General features: G+C 34.2%; 1 protein-coding gene across 2 annotated transcripts in view; it reads left to right on the forward strand.

Annotated features, from left to right (window-relative positions):
• The window catches only part of LOC150094717 (cell adhesion molecule Dscam1-like), a 101,634-nt gene that overhangs the window by 55,077 nt on the left and 30,369 nt on the right, over nt 1-16,188 (forward strand). For both annotated transcript variants that reach the window (XM_090410844.1, XM_090410843.1), the window contains exons 6-8: nt 3,616-3,764; nt 4,277-4,408; nt 8,002-8,166. In XM_090410844.1, coding sequence (XP_090266970.1) covers nt 3,616-3,764; nt 4,277-4,408; nt 8,002-8,166 — 446 coding nt within the window. The remainder of the gene's footprint in view (nt 1-3,615; nt 3,765-4,276; nt 4,409-8,001; nt 8,167-16,188) is intronic.

Consider the following 16,188-nt stretch of genomic DNA (forward strand, 5'->3'; position numbering starts at 1 on the left):
GCGTATGTGATAACCGGGCATATTACCATCTTGTAGATGAGTAGCTTGGTTTGTGTGTCCAGTTTGCTTTTCCTGTTGATCATAGTGCAGAGCTGGGCGATTACTTTCGATGTCTTTGAGGCAGTGTGCTTTATGTGATTGCTGAAGTGGAGTTTTTTTTTTTTTTATCGAGTATTATTCCGAGATATTTGATGTCATTCTGCCATGGGATCTTGACACCTAAGAGGTGAATGTCATCCATGTTGTGGATGCTTTTTCTGGAAAACAGTCCTGCTGAAATTTTTTCGGGGTCTACTTGGATCCTCCAGTCTGACAGCCATTTTTCTATTATGTGAATGCCGCTTTGTAGCTTACTAATTGCCAGATTTGGGCTCATAGATCTTGCCAGTATTGCAATATCATCTGCATATAATACAGTGATTGTTGTTCTTGGGTTCCGAGGGAAGTTCTACCCACCTACGACGCGTATTTTTAAAGGTGAAAGGCGAAGTCTTATATGGAGGTATCATGGTTTTTATCCGGTAAAATGGAATCTGACTATTGAATACGTAATTATTAGAACAGATATACTCGCCTGCTTTGAATTCCAAATCACGCTAGTATTTAAAATTGTCCATTTAATTTCCTTTGAAAAGTCAAAGAGTGTTTTTTTTTTTTTTTTGACCAGATTCGAACTTAATTCTTTTAAACTGAGACTGAGAACAGTCACAGCATCCGTTGACTTGTTACCGACAAGGTGGCAGTCGAGAAATTAATGACCACTTGCGAATGATATTAACTAAGCAGAAGTACTTTTCACGCGAATAGAAATACTTTCTAGTGTGTGTGTGGGGGGGGGGGGGGGTAGTGTTTTCTGAGAACAGATTTTTTCCTTTGTTTACAACATACGCAAAGTACTTGCGAAAAAGATGCATTTAGAATGGGTGTAACTTTTTACTGTTTAGACAGATCAAGAGAATGATATATCATAAGACAAGTAGATCCAGTTTTTCGACGTGATCTTTCATACAAATTGCATTAAAGTTACAAACGACTTTTCATATCCATAAGCACATACAGATTCTAAGCATGTCAGTTAAACCGAGTTCCCGGAACATAATGATATCATGGCTGAATGCAACATGCTTAACACTACCGGTTTTTTTCTCAAAAAAAAAAAAAAAAAACGACTTATTACATAAGAAACATCAACAAATGCTATACATTTGTCTACTTGTGAAGGCTGCTAATTAAAGTACTGCCTGTTCTGTTAAAGGCCAAATCATTTGGCTATTGTTTAAGCTGACATTTGCACTTGATCAGTAGGAAATAAACGAAACATTCATAATAACAGTAATTATAATGACAATAGCAAATGATTGTTAGTCATTTCTACACGAAGTTACCTTGAACAGTTTTGTATTGTACGTTACTTGCAAGTAAAAAGAAAACCAAACCTTGATCTCTTTTTAAAATGCAATTCAAATCGTATCAGGTTATATTCAGGATTTTTAGGACTGGTATCATCAATCTTCTGGTCACGAATATAATATAATGATATACAGTGAAAAAAAAATTGATGCTAATTGTTGGTTTAGATTACGCCAGAGGAACTAAGACAGTCCGTTGTGTTTATACTGATCTAATTTCAATGATTAAAGAAACTTTTGCTACCCATGGATGAGACTAGACTTGATACCTTAAGATGAATTTAGATCCTTATTTAGATAGATCCTTATTCTCTCTCTCTCTTTAAAAGAAAGAATAAGGATCATTTTAATGACTGAGTAATTAAATACAAGAAAGGCAGTTTCGACGAGAGCTTTACAAAAGAATAATTGTGCGGAATATGCAAGATTCACTAAATGTAAAGGAACATCCTCATATAAGTGCAGTGAGTGTGAGGATGAATGCTAAAACCGTTTGAGAATAATGAAAGGTCTTCAAACCTTTTCACCTTCCGCATATAATCCTTGTTAAGTGATTTTTCAGAAGTAGAACCATTCAAAGAAGTTACATGCGTGCACCTGAAGGCAATTTTAACTTGTAAAAGAAAGCATCCTTTGAAAAATCATCTAACAACGAACCAATGATATGTCATAAATTCTATAGATAATTAATACTTCACGAGTAACCTAAAAGTTTGTGGACGTCGGGCATTTTTATTTTAATACTATAAATTGCAATAGAAAAATATTTACTAAAATGTACTTGTTATGCTCGTTGGTTTTGATTCATATCTCCACCACCAGTTCTTATTCTCTGCGATTGACTTTCAATCCCGGAAAAAACATTTTTCAATTCATTTTGGCCTCAATTCCCTAAAACTCAAATTTCGGGGAGGGGAAGAACCCTGAAGTCTCCATAAGGAACCAACTAAATATTTTTAGCTGAATAGCCCTTATAGAGGTTCCTCGAGTCTTGTTTTGGCTTCGAACCCAAATGTTTTACTATCGGAAGGTTAATATCTCGACTCCCTCCTGACGGTTATACGGAGGAAAAGCTGAGCTAGGGAGATATTGCTTTTTTCTCCTTTTTCCCCCCATCCCCTTTGAATTGCTGTGTGCAGTCTGGGTTGCCTTGCTGAAGGATTCCTTGCTTTCAAGTGCCAAGTAGAGAATGCGTATGACAGCATACATGTGCTCTAATTGATGTGAATAGAACTGAGTTGATGGTGTGTCCTTCTGGAACCGGTTCACAGTGGATTGCACACTCGAAATTCCGACCAACGCAATGTGCTGTTGTTCACGAACCAATTTCTTATCGGGAATGGAACTGTTGCTTTATCCCGGTTGATCCACTGATGTGTGAGGTTTTCGGATTGCTGAAATGGACTCAGTTTTCATTGTAATAACAATTCAAACGATGAAACGTTCTCTGCGTCATCGACACGAGGCTGAGCCTTTTTTTGGTGTCAATTCTGGTAAAATCATAAAATTAACATGATAAAAAAATTGATCATTCAAATAAAAATTTAATTCGTTTGATATATAGACCAGATGTAAGAATTTATTATCATTATAAATCCTAAATCTTTGTATTAATATTAAAAAAAAATTCCAAAAGGTCATTCTTATATTTAACGTAGTCAGACCTGCTTCTCAAGACAGGAATGTAATTAGAATGCTGTCAAACTCCACAGTAAGGGAGCGACACTTTGATGAACCTAAAGAAAGCGCTCAGGGCCTTACGAAATCTCCGACCACCCCTTAGCAAAGTTCGGGTAAATTCAATATTTTGTTTATTAAACTTTGCGTAATTATAGCTGAAATATGGAACTGTTGCTATTGGAAGTCTCTGTACGCATTCCACTGAAGGACACTTCAACAGAGCAGTGCAAAATTCCAACTCGTTGCGATCCTCTTTAGCGACATCATCTGAAAGAATGTTGAAGCGAGATGGGTGGCATGATTTCATGTCGAAGTTTAATCATTTAAGCTCTTTTTCTCCCCATTAAAAGTGAACTCTTAACATATCCTCTGGGTCTGAAGGACTACTTAGAGTTTTCTCCCTCTCTTGAAAAGCATCCTCGTTAAGCGAGTGTAAATGTGGGAGTGAATAAGAAGCCACTTTGACACTGAAAGAAAGTAATGAGCAGAAACTAATAATTCCGTTCTTGTTTATCTCTCCCCTCAGATATGAAGTGTTTGAAAGCGTCACGGAACGTAGGACTACCTCTGAACTCCATATCCAAGGGGCAGATCGTGAAGACAACGCCCTCTATATTTGTATTGTGAAGAATACCTATGGTAAAGACGAGAGGACAGTCAAATTAGTAGTCCTAGGTAAGTTGGAAAAAAAAAATTATTTTCATTAAATCCAACTCGTTCTTTCATTAAAATTAAAGAATTTGGTTAAGAAAATTAGTTTTTTCTTTTTTTGTATTCGTGCGTTTGTGTGAAGGTATGTTTCATAATAACCTTTTGTTGAATTGTTATAATTTCAATTGTTATGCTAATGACGTCATTATCATAGCAATTAAATTGAGAGCTCTCTTAAGGAGCAATTTATTCATTGTTTTTTGTAACATGCGAGATGCTACGCAACATTTCACTAACTAGTTTTGCAAAGAATGATATAACTGATATACAGTCACTTTGTTCAATCCGGTCTTGTTATATGTTACTTTATTATGAGTTTGCTGTTGAGTGTAGTCATTATAATTCGTAGCATTTCCATATTAAAACAATTTGATGCTCAATAAGTGATATGAAAGAGCAAAACATCAGTTTTTGTTTCAAACTTGAGAAGTTTATATTAAAAAAAAATTATTCTCTATTTATATTTTCTCTTTCAGAGGTCCCCAGTCCACCTGCAGATGTGGTAGTGGAACAGACTTGGAGTCAAAGTGCCAGTATTCGGTGGAGTATTCCATACGGAGGCAACAGCCCAATCACCCAGTTCATTGTTCAGTATTGGAGAGATGCAGGTACTTAATTGTTGCGTTGAGTTTTACATTGACAATGAGAAGTCAAGTTTTGTTCTGCCTAATGAGCATAAAAAAAATAGTTATAGTGAGCTAAGAAATTAGGGAAAGTATTTAACCCATATGCGAGTGGTTTTCTAAATCTCATAAAATTGATTGGTAGTCTACAGCGGATATCTCGTTATAATCCCATGGCAACAATAGGTCGTGACAGAGAATATATATTTACAATAGTAGTATACCTTTGTCTCCATGGCAACAATATTTTTGCAGAAAAATTGCGTATATAATTAGTAACAATTAAATGGGCATTATTTTCGTTTGTGGTGTAGTCATTATTATCTTTCACTTTTTAGTTATGTTTCATTTTTTTAAATAATTTTTCTTTCAGTTAAAAAAAAACATAAACTGAGAGCTTACGAGAATACAATCTTCGGTATAAACCTATTATGCCGAATATTCTTATTAATCGAATGTTAAGCTGTCAGTCACTTTCGAAACTTTTTTTCCCCTTGAAAAGAGCACCGCATATTTATTTTTCTTTTAATGATATATCTAATTTAATGTTTCGTTTTTTACTGTAGGTACAATGCTTAGATAAATTCAGGACAAACAGAGATTTCAAAATGTAAACAAGGCTTGATTATAAATGAATAAATGATCTCTCCCTTTCTTACTACCATAAAAAATGTCGCTATGACAGATTACAGTTCACGAAGTCTCCATGACGCTCAAGTTAATAGGTCCTCCCTAACAGACGTGTCAGCTTGACTCGAATCCTTACAAGTGACACAAAAACAGTGCACGCGCGTGCGCATACAGAGAGAGAGAGAGAGAGAGAGGGACTTATTTTCGCATGTCATTTACCCGCCTTCTTGTATCATCAGTGAGATTCCCCGAAGGATGATGCACATGGGTTGGAACATTACAGCTCCTATCCAGAGCTTGTTACATCATCCCTTTAAATTGACACGCATTTTAAAAGTAAATTTCCGTTTTGTGTAAATAAAGAAAAACACTGTCTGCATTGTTCAATTCAAGATGTAATGAATTCATTTGTAAAACCAAGTTTCAGAAGTAGTAGGTAACATTACTTACTACTTCTGACATTACGACATTTTTGGAGGCCTGAAGTGGCTTCCAAAAGTTCGATGTTTGGGTTTCCTGATTTTTAATACAAAGTAACTAAAACAAAAATAATATTAAAATAATTTCTTGACCCACCCACGGTACTAGTGTACCATATGTTTACTACCTTTCTTGAGTGGGAAGTTGCATAAAAAAATAGTTGTTTATTTTAAAAAAATATATATATAGAGAGAGAATTATTTCGTATTTAAAAAAAATCAAAATTATTCCCTGAATTCACATCTTTTCTTGTACAGTATTTGTTTTATCTTTGTAATATTTAAGCGAAATAATAATAATAATAATAAATAGAATAGTCCCAGAATTAAATTTTTACTTCTTTCTTTCTTTTCCTTTGTGTGTGTGTGTGTGTGTGTGTGTGTGTGTGTGTGTGTGTGTGTGTGTGTGTGTGTGTGTGTGTGTGTGTAATGTATAGAAGTTTATGTTTAAGACACCGAGAGTTTTGCGTCACTAAATTTTAAAGGATTTTTTTTTCAAGGGAAAAACAGTCTTCTGCAGATACGTTAAGGTACGCTAACCCAGTTCTTCCGTAAAATGACGACACGTTCCGCTCGTTAGGTTCCATTAAAGGGGAAACACAAACACCCCAGCGTGTCATCCGCTTACATTTAGGTGAACGTAAACTTCACTCTCAGTTCTCTTTTATGTTCAGGTTCGTTCCCATTGACGCTGCTGTTCCGTATAACTAGACTTGATTATCGTTAGGAAAGGTTTAGGATTCCATTGAGTTATCTAATGACGGATTGCTTTTCGATAGATTTAGGATCGGCAGAACTCTTCAGATGGTAATAACAGCGGGATAAAGTAGAGAATAAGAACAGAATAAAAGAAATGGGCAGCAACAGCAATGAAGTACTTGATCGTCAGTTCTTGTAAATCCGGAAAATAACTCGTTCTAAGAATATTGAAAAAAAAAAAAACAAATGATGCAAGAACATTACACTGAAACACACGCGAAAGCAAAACTTGGGTTTAAAAAAATTGGAATTAAATATAAAGCAAATCTACATATAAAAAACCTATTTACCAAAACTAATAAAATAAATAAATAAAATAATAATAATTCTATCATATTAATAAATATCCTATTATTAGGAAAAGCATTATTGCACTTGTCTTATAATCTATTGTTGTCGATGTAAACTAAGCAAACATATCGTATAGATGAAGTTCAGATGGATATATTTTGAAAAGGTGGATTGGGCTACTGGTCATTACCAAAGCTATAAAGCCACTATATTATTGTCTTTTCTGACAAGTTAATGTGTTTTGTAGAATGAAAAATCCTTTAATTTTTTTATGAGACGTCTGGGAAAACATAACTAAAAAAAAAGTGTAAATAAAAATCGTAGTGGACAAAAAAATCCACCGATATTAAACATAGCTAAAATAACAATTAAAGAAGAATAAAAATGTTATCCATTTATCAAACTCTGACTTCTTTCATTTTAAGAATTTTTTCAATGAAAGAACATAATTACAGCCCAATAACAGAATTCAGTATATTCAAATCAGTGTTAGCTGAATAATTTTTTTTTTTTTTTTTTTTTTGCTAGATGGGTGAAGCAAAAATGCTTTTCATATTCCCCGTTATCTATAGAAGAAAATGTATGGATGGGGTAATATAGAGCTATAAGCCCTGATTATGGCAGAAGGGTAACATCAATAGCCGAGCCTCAGTTTAAACTTCATTGGCTACAGCATTGCTATCCATTATTCTCCCTGGGTACCCATTTTAGTTGCCTCGTACGATATTCATGGGCTACAGTGAAGGTATTCTTATCCCGATCACCACACGGGGTAAACAAATCTAATGTCGTATGAAAAATATATTAAAGTAATATAGAATATTTAAAAAGGTATATTTTTTATAATTTTAAAAATTATGATAATATTTTTCCAATAATACACATTTAAAATTAAGTAACTATTATTTTTAAGGAATATCAAATATTATTTTGATAAATGATATAATAATTTATTAATTATTAACTGAACAATTATTCTATTACTCGTGTGAAAAATGTATTCATATAATATAGAATTTTAAAAAAGTAATTTTTTTTATGTAAAATTTTCTTTAAAATATTTTATAAAACTTACCTAAATAAAATTATTTAAAATTACGTTAAATTATTATTTTAAGAAAATTAAATAAATTACATTGATAAATGTAATTTATTTAATTTTGTTAATTTTGAACAAGTAATTCATGCCATCACTCTCAAACCTAAACAAAATTGAAATGAACATAGATAAAATAATACGCTAATACTTTTATCGTATTAGCGTATTATTTTATTTTTATTTTATTTATTTTTCTAGTGACTGCACACACTCATTATCACTAAGGAGTGTGTGCACTCACTAGAAAAATAATGCAACATATAATATTTCACATTTTGTTTCTTACAAAGGCTTAATGAAATTCGGTATCTTTTGTTTAGGAGCTCCTCACAGATTGGAAGAGGAGACCGTGGCGGCTACTCAGTCATCAACTATGCTGAGGAATCTTCAGCCTGGAGCTTTCTATGTAGTGCGAGTGTTAGCTGAGAACGAAGTTGGCAGAGGAAACCCGTCCGAGTCTCAACGGTTCGTGACTAAAGAATCAGGTAAATTCCTTTAAATGCAGCGAAAGTGATCTAATGAAATGAACTGATATCCTATCGCTTATAGTTTATTGTCACGCTTTTTTCTTATGCTGTCTTTATATACTGTTATTCGTTTGTTCTTGTAAGTCATGTGACAGATGGTTCATATCATAGTTTCTATCTAATATATTGTATTTATTACGGTCTTATCTTATACGATAAAATACTATTTTATTTTTATTGCATTTTCTTTATCTTTTTTTCGCTAAATGAGCCATTCTTTTCTGTTATTGCTGATATTGTCAAGTTCCTGACATTTTTTAGTATGGACAGCGAAGAGGGAGTTGAAATGTTTAAGAGAGGGAATAAAGACAAGATTGAAATTGCATATATTAATAGATCTTTGCTCTATCGAAGATTAAATAAATAAAAAAAAAGGTAACTAGTGCCTTAATATTAATCAAAATGATGGAGCAATTTTTATTACGAAATTTTTCCTTATGTGAATTGCAAAATGTCATTGTTTCAATTTTAATTGGATGTATACCGATTATGAAACGATGCTACTTGATAACGATTTTAATAGTAAGTTTCTCCTATTTTAAAGGTTTTCAATAACTTTAAATACTGTTTAAAAATATTGCTTAGGTTAGTGCAGAAGAAAATATTATACATGCTTGTGAATAGACTGAAACATTGTATTTAATTAAAATGTTTCTCAATTTTATGTTAATAAGAATAGATTTTTATTTAAAAATAAAACAGGAAATTTATTCTGCAGTTTTACTGATGTAACCTGAATCCACTGTACATCCTGTCGTAAGGAAAAAGTTGCTTAATATTAGAAACAACTCGTCAAACTATGCCTTGAATTTTTTGTCACTATTTTATTTTTTATGACCAATGTTTTTTCTAAGCTGTGTGCGTGTGCTCTCCTAGTAACTGCACGCACAAAATTTTTGCTTTACGAATTTTTAATGTACAATCAATAATTTTTGAACGTACTACAAAATTTACGTATTGTACGATAAATCATACTTGTCACTTTTATTTAGCAATTTCTCCAGTGTTTCCACTCAAATATTACTTTTATTCTAACTTAATACATTCTAATTAATTACTTTTAGTCTGTTTCGTGTGGGTGAACTGACGCTGACGTTAGCAAGTTGAAGAGGCATATTTGTTTCGAGTGTCTATTGTACCTTTGCAGTTACGTGGATTGAAGAGAATTACCCTAATTTAGTATTTGTGACTTTCGCTCTTGTAAGCACAGACTACCGCACACATTGAGTCTGAGACTGGAAAGTTGCACCCAAAATGTTTTTCACGCGCACATTGGCCGGCAAAAATTAGAGGGACTATCGTTTATGACATATTTGGCATGTTATCGCAAATAAAATTCGTCGCCAATAATATGATAATGACATATATTATAGTGAATTCGCTATGTGGATGCATGTTTGTTGAATAAAAAAGTAATCATTTACATACTGTTATAAAAGTCTACACATACAATACACAAGTCTTTTCTATATTTTAAAATGAAAAAATAAACAAATAACACGAGTCAATTTACTTCGATGTAGGTGTGTCACAGTCCTTCAGTTTCATTTGCACTCAACTAGAACAGCGGATCAACCTCCTTCACTCAGTTCTATTCAAGACCATTTTCTCCTCTAGTCCGAGGTTTTGGAGGTTCTCTCTCAAGCTGTCCAGCTATCGTTGTTTACGTTCTCTTCTTTACTTCTTTTGCTGGCTACATTTCCAGCACTCGCCTTCCCCCATAGCTTTTGTCTCTCCCTGAATAACATGATCGAAACACATCAGTCTTGATTCTCTCATTTCCAGATACTTGGGTTACCTTCATTGTTCCCCCTGATCAGTGGAACAATGAAGAGTTTTTGATCTTGTCCAATCTTGTTATACCACTTGCAAGTCTCAGCGTTCTCATTTCAGCTAGTTCAAAGTTCCTTTTTTTTTTATTAAGTAAACTTAGATCACAAATAAGGAAATCGTCCAATATATAAGTTTTCTTGTACTTTGTACATTCAAGAATAATTTAGGATGTTCATTTATCTTTAATTTTACAATTTCTAAAGTTTCAAAACTAATTGCTATTTGAAATATATAAGGGAAAATATTTAATTCCTTTATTCGAATTGATAATAATAAATAAATTTTAACTTTTTTACGAAAAAAAATGAATATTTAAACTGTGGTATGGTCCCCGATTCCTGCCAGGTACTCGAGATATTCAACGTTCCTGAATGACCATATATTCCAACGTTATGTGGAATATTTCACAACAGGTTTCTTTTCAAACGGTAGACATATAAGAAACGAACAACCACGTACTGTACGAAGTAATTACAACTGCTTGGAAGGTTAGAAAAAGACGATGAAAATACTGCCCATATATATATATATATATATTTTTTTTTTTAGTATCGAACTTCTTCACCTTACTATTAGTATCATTAGGACACAGTTTTTCTTTCTTTCCTTTTTTTTTTTTTTTCCAAACATCATGTAAGCTATGCCATTCGCCTCGAGGAGTAGCCCTGCCCTCTTCCTATCCATAAATGAGGTTTCTAAATATTGATGGACGACCAAAAAATCTTCCAAGTGGTTTTACCTGGTAGTTGGCCACAAAGTCTCCTTCAACCGGCTGCTCCCTGCATCAGAAAAATTTGTAGTTTAGGTGTCGATGATTCTCTTCAGGACGTGATCGATTATCTCCGGGACCTGAACAGACAGCTCCCCAAGGAGAGTTGGGATATCTACTTAAGTATGATCGAGAAGCTCCTGCTATAAAACTCTTGCTCTGCGTTCAAAGTCAGTAAAGATTGATTGGCCATCATGCTGCTGGTGATCACAGTAAATACGAGCTTCTACGAACACCCAGAACATTAATAGCCATGCTTTTCTTATAATTTATGATTCAGAAAAAGAAAAAAAAAAAAAAAGACTGTTTTCCATCATTTAAGAAATTTCACAGAATGGAAATAAAAGTGAAGAATAGGTTTTCTTTTTTAAAAAAATTGCAAGCCAAATTTGTGTGTGTGTGTGTGTGTGTGTGTGTGTGTGTGTGTGTGTGTGTGTGTGTGTGTGTGTGTGTGTGTGTGTGTGTGTGTGTGTGTGTGTGTGTGTGTGAGAGAGAGAGAGAGAGAGATTTAAAAATTAGTTTCAGAAAGACGAATATGTAAAGACAAATATTTAAAGGTGAAATTCATTTGAGACTATGTACTTCAAAGTTCTTATAAGAAATTAGTTAATTTTTTATATAATAACATTGTAAGATTAATACTATATCAAAATAACTAAAATATTTTAATATATTTTTTCTATACATTAAATCTTTTATACTTAAAAATTGCCACTTTAAAATTATTTATATCCTACTATTATATGAAATGATGGCTATAGATTGAAGAACATGGTGTGGATTGGTGAGATGCGGTGATTGATTCATTCAATCCAATACCCTCGGAGGGTAATGGATGGCAATGCTGTAGCTAATGAAGCTCTAACTGAGGCTCGGCTATTGCTGTTACCCTCCTGCCATGATCAGAGCTTTAATTGCTCAATAACACCTTATCCCTATGACCTCTACAGATAACGGGGAAGATGAAAAGCATTCTTGCTTCGCCCCTTTAAGCCAGTCCTTATAAGGAAGGACTGAAGAACATGGTCATTTGTTCTGGGAGAAAAAAGCCTTCCAGGTCCTTATGAAACCAGCTAACTTAATTTCATTTGAAAAAGTAGTAGTCCTGATAAACGTTCATCACGTTACAGACGGGACTCGAACCCAGGTCTTTCCAACCATAGGATATCGTCGATAGTGACTGAGCTGCGGAGGTTTCTAAACCGTTACGGAATGATGAGTAGAGAGACAGAAAAAAACAATGAATCCAATAAATTTCCAAATTACTACTGGAGGGTAAACTGCGAGCATTTCGAGTCCGAATATTCTCACTATTTTCTCCCGTTCTAGTTATTGTAACTATACAGGCTTTCCATAAAATCCAATGGCGTCAAATTACACAGAAAATATTCATAATCTTCATTGGAGTGTACACCACATGCGCATACAGAAAAATTATGCTTCTGCCCATTATTGTTAGTTATGAGACACCGTCTCTGTGTTTGAGCTGGAGACTCAAATGATGAAGCAAGCAATGGAGAGTGTACATATTGCAAAAAAAAGGCGGAGGGTGGCAAGGCTATAATGTCCATTTCATTTGAATGTTAAGGGACTATAGACAGCAAATATTTCATAGGAATGGTAACACACTACGACTGTCCCTACTGTTTATTTTCTTCTCCGTAATAAAAGTGCGCGCACACCCTCACACAAAGTCAAATCTTGCATGGTAAAGAATGACATGGGCACTTACTTGGTCACTCGTAATACTTCTCGATCCTTCATCACACGACACTTTCCTATCTCTATCGCACAACGAGGGAGGTGTTACTATGATGATATTCTGCAATTAAAATAAACATTTAGTGATTCATCACAGATTTCTATTTTAGTCTCCCGAACTTTATTGCCTTGTCTTGTAACAAGCAAAATATCTAGTTTGGAGTTTGCTTCAGAATCAGACAAGCCGATTTATTTAATACGTAATTTATAGTCTTAAAGTTTTATTTTCTTGAATATTAAATAGAAAATGAATCAGTAAAAAAAAAGAAAAAAGAATAATCTATAGGGGATAAACGATAAACAAAAACGTTCTAAGACAACCGGATTATTAGAATTACATTTTCATAAGAAACTTACGAAAGCCAGTCACAAGTGATTCAAACTACCAGTGCAAATCATCATCGGAATATTCAGAAGGTAAAGAAACAAATGTGAATTTTTACCTATCTGAACGCTTATATTTGAAATACATTCCAAAAAAATTATTATAATGGAGGGTATTATGGATCCAATCATATTTTATAACCTAAACGTACAAAAGAAACTTAAAATATTTCGAAAATTTATCGGAGACACAAGTTCAGAAGCCAGTATTCGCCCTTTTAAGAAATTAGATAACTCTTTAAATATTTAACATTATCCTATATAATAATATTGTAACATTAATATTATATGTTAAAATTGAAAATATATAAAATATTTTTTCTATGAAAAATAAAAAAATATTTTTTTCCATGATATATTGTAATTATTAATATATTTTTTAATTTAAAAAAGACACTTTAAATTTATTTATATTCTACTATTATATAAAATGATGATTATCTCCTACAATTAATGAGCTATTAAAGCTCTGATCATGGCAGGAGGGCAACAGCAATAGCCGAGCCTCAGTTAGAACTTCATTGGCTACAGCATTGCCATTCATTACCCTCTGAGGGTTTCATCTATCCAAAATCCTCTCCCTACACTGTCCTCTACAGATCTACAGATAACGGGGAAGATGAAAAGCATTCTTTCTTCGCCCCTTTAAGCCAGTCCTTATAAGGATAAGGACTACAATTAATGAGGGAAGAGAGTGAATTGAATCGGCCGTGAGATGCGGTGATTAATACCCTTGGAGGGTAATGGATGGCAATGCTGTAGCCAATAAAGTTTTAAATGCGGCTTGGCTATTGCTGTTACCCTCTTGCCACGATCAGAGCTTTAATAGCTCAATAACACCTTATCCCTACACTGTCCTCTACAGATAACGGGGAAGATGAAAAGCATTCTTGCTTCGCCCCTTTAAGTCAGTGCTTATAAGGACCACAATTAATGATTTGGTCATTTGCTAGCGAAAGATTTGTCCTTAGTAAAGTGTTTTATCATATGAAGCTGTTGATGGCCAGAAGTAACCAGCTACAGATTGGTTACCCAAGATGTTCGCCTTTTATTAGTGCTTAAATCCAAGCAAACATTCTTGACAGTTCTTTGAGTAAAAACTACACCCCTCAATCCCAAGGGGAACCGGAAGTTCTTACTCAGTTTAAGAATAAAAAAAAAAAAAATGCAATGGATCCTATGCCTGAAAACTAGTTACAATTTTAACGCATGAATCCAATGCTAAATTTCATAAAACCTTTGCAAGATCAAGGACGTGTTACAAGAAAAGAACTCCATCACCACTTGTGGGCTACGAGTGAATCGCATAGCTGCCACGCGACAAGGAAACGTTCACCTTCTTTCTACCGATTATAGAAACTTGGAACAGTGCCAAGAATGTCGGCACACAAGCGAACAGAAGTGTTCAGATTCTTACGCTAAAAGATTGCTAAATGGAAACACTAGTATTCTAGGGCTTCTTTCGGGCTGCTGCACACACAAATTCGTTTTTAGTTCCGCTTCGTTCTAGAAAAATAAGTGGGGGGGAAGAAAAATAAACGAAAAACGGAAGTTTAGAATTGGAGCTCGTGCCTAAGTAATTAAAATGTTCCGAATAACAAACAACAATGAAAACTATTCAGTTGTTTTCTAGCAGAGAATGAAATAGCATTTGTTCACTAGATTACTGATATCGATGGGCTGTCTTGACTACTCACTCCAGTAATGCTTTGGAACTACAGATAGAAATGCAACTTCCATTTCTCATGGGTCTTGCTTTGTCAAACCAAGCGAGATTCTTTATGTTATCAGATCATTCTATCCTTCATCTTAATGTTTCTCTCTCTCTCTCTCTCTCTCTCTCTCTCTTCCCTGTTGACTTTCTCTACTACCGCTATCTCGATGAGCTTCGTGACTATCTCAAGGGATTGACGTTCTCTATATGATTTTTCTTGTTGCTGGCAATATTTTGTAACGGCTGACGCTATTTCGGCGTTCGCCGGATATCTTTTCTTTGTTACGCTTTCTATTCCACTCAATATTCGCAATTACTGCTATAGCGCCAAGCCTTTCTATTAATTTCTTATGTTCGTAAGCTCTGTTTACAAAGATTAAATAGAGTAACTATGGCAACAGACTCGAGGAACATGTCTGTATGTATTACACTGTTTACTTACATTAACTTTGTATACGCCTTGTATTTGTATTATGCAAGAACTCTTTTAGATGAGTTTCGTTTCTGCTAATCCCCTGCGTGTGCGTGTGCGCGCGCGCATTCCTATCAGAGGTGTTCAATAGGCATTAATAAAATTGCGAAATGCAGTGGTCGCTGATTATCATGCGTTTTATACGATGAACTAATCATGTCCATCATGTCCTTTTATAACAATGTAATGTTGAAGCAGCAATTAATTAAGCGACCATAGATGAAGGGAGATTCATCATTTGCATTAGGATTAAGCAGAACGTAAGAGAGCTTGAAGGGTGAGTGCTGCTTTTCCTCAGCTTGTCATATTCACATAGTAAAAACGATGGGATACTTCTGTCCTCAGTCATCACACTAATGACTGTTCGACTCCTCTAGTCTGTAGGTTGAATTTTGGGCGCGTCTTCTATGGGATGAAAATGTTAGATTTTGGAAGAGAAATCCTTGCTGATGTATGCAACTAGTTTCGGAATATGACAACAACACAGCTGAGGAAAAACAGCAAGCTCTCTTATGTTCTGCTTAATCTTAAGTGTGCAAATGATGAATCTTCCTTCATCTACGGTTGCTCAATCAGTTGAGCTTCAACATTACAAGCGTGGTATAAAAGGGCATGATGAACTAATTAGTTCACCATAAACTTCCCTTTCATTTGAAAACCTCGGTGAAGATTCGATGAAGACACTGACCATCGATGGACTCGTCAATAGGTCTTGCATTCACTAAATTGTAATTGTTTCTTCTATAATGATAAATCCGAGAGTGGTGGACTGTACTGAAATGGTGTAATACTTGTCATTACGTAGGGATGTAAGAAATTGTTCATAAATTTAAAGGAAATCATTATTGCTGTTATTACTATCTTTCGTTATTTCTGCGGCGAATGAACAGTGAATTACTGAAGAAGTAACATCTGAAGGGATTTATGCGCTTTCTGTCCTTCGCACAGAATCGGAGGTTTTTTTTTTTTTTCCCGAGCTTAAGCATTACAAGAGAGTAAACATACAGTACAGGACAAAATTTCTAAAATTTCTGCCTTGTATTTAAA

Source organism: Typopeltis vanoorti, chromosome 21, assembly GCF_054136105.1.
Source record: "Typopeltis vanoorti isolate ZY-2024b chromosome 21, IOZ_Tvanoo_1.0, whole genome shotgun sequence".
Taxonomy (NCBI): Eukaryota; Metazoa; Arthropoda; class Arachnida; order Uropygi; family Thelyphonidae; genus Typopeltis; species Typopeltis vanoorti.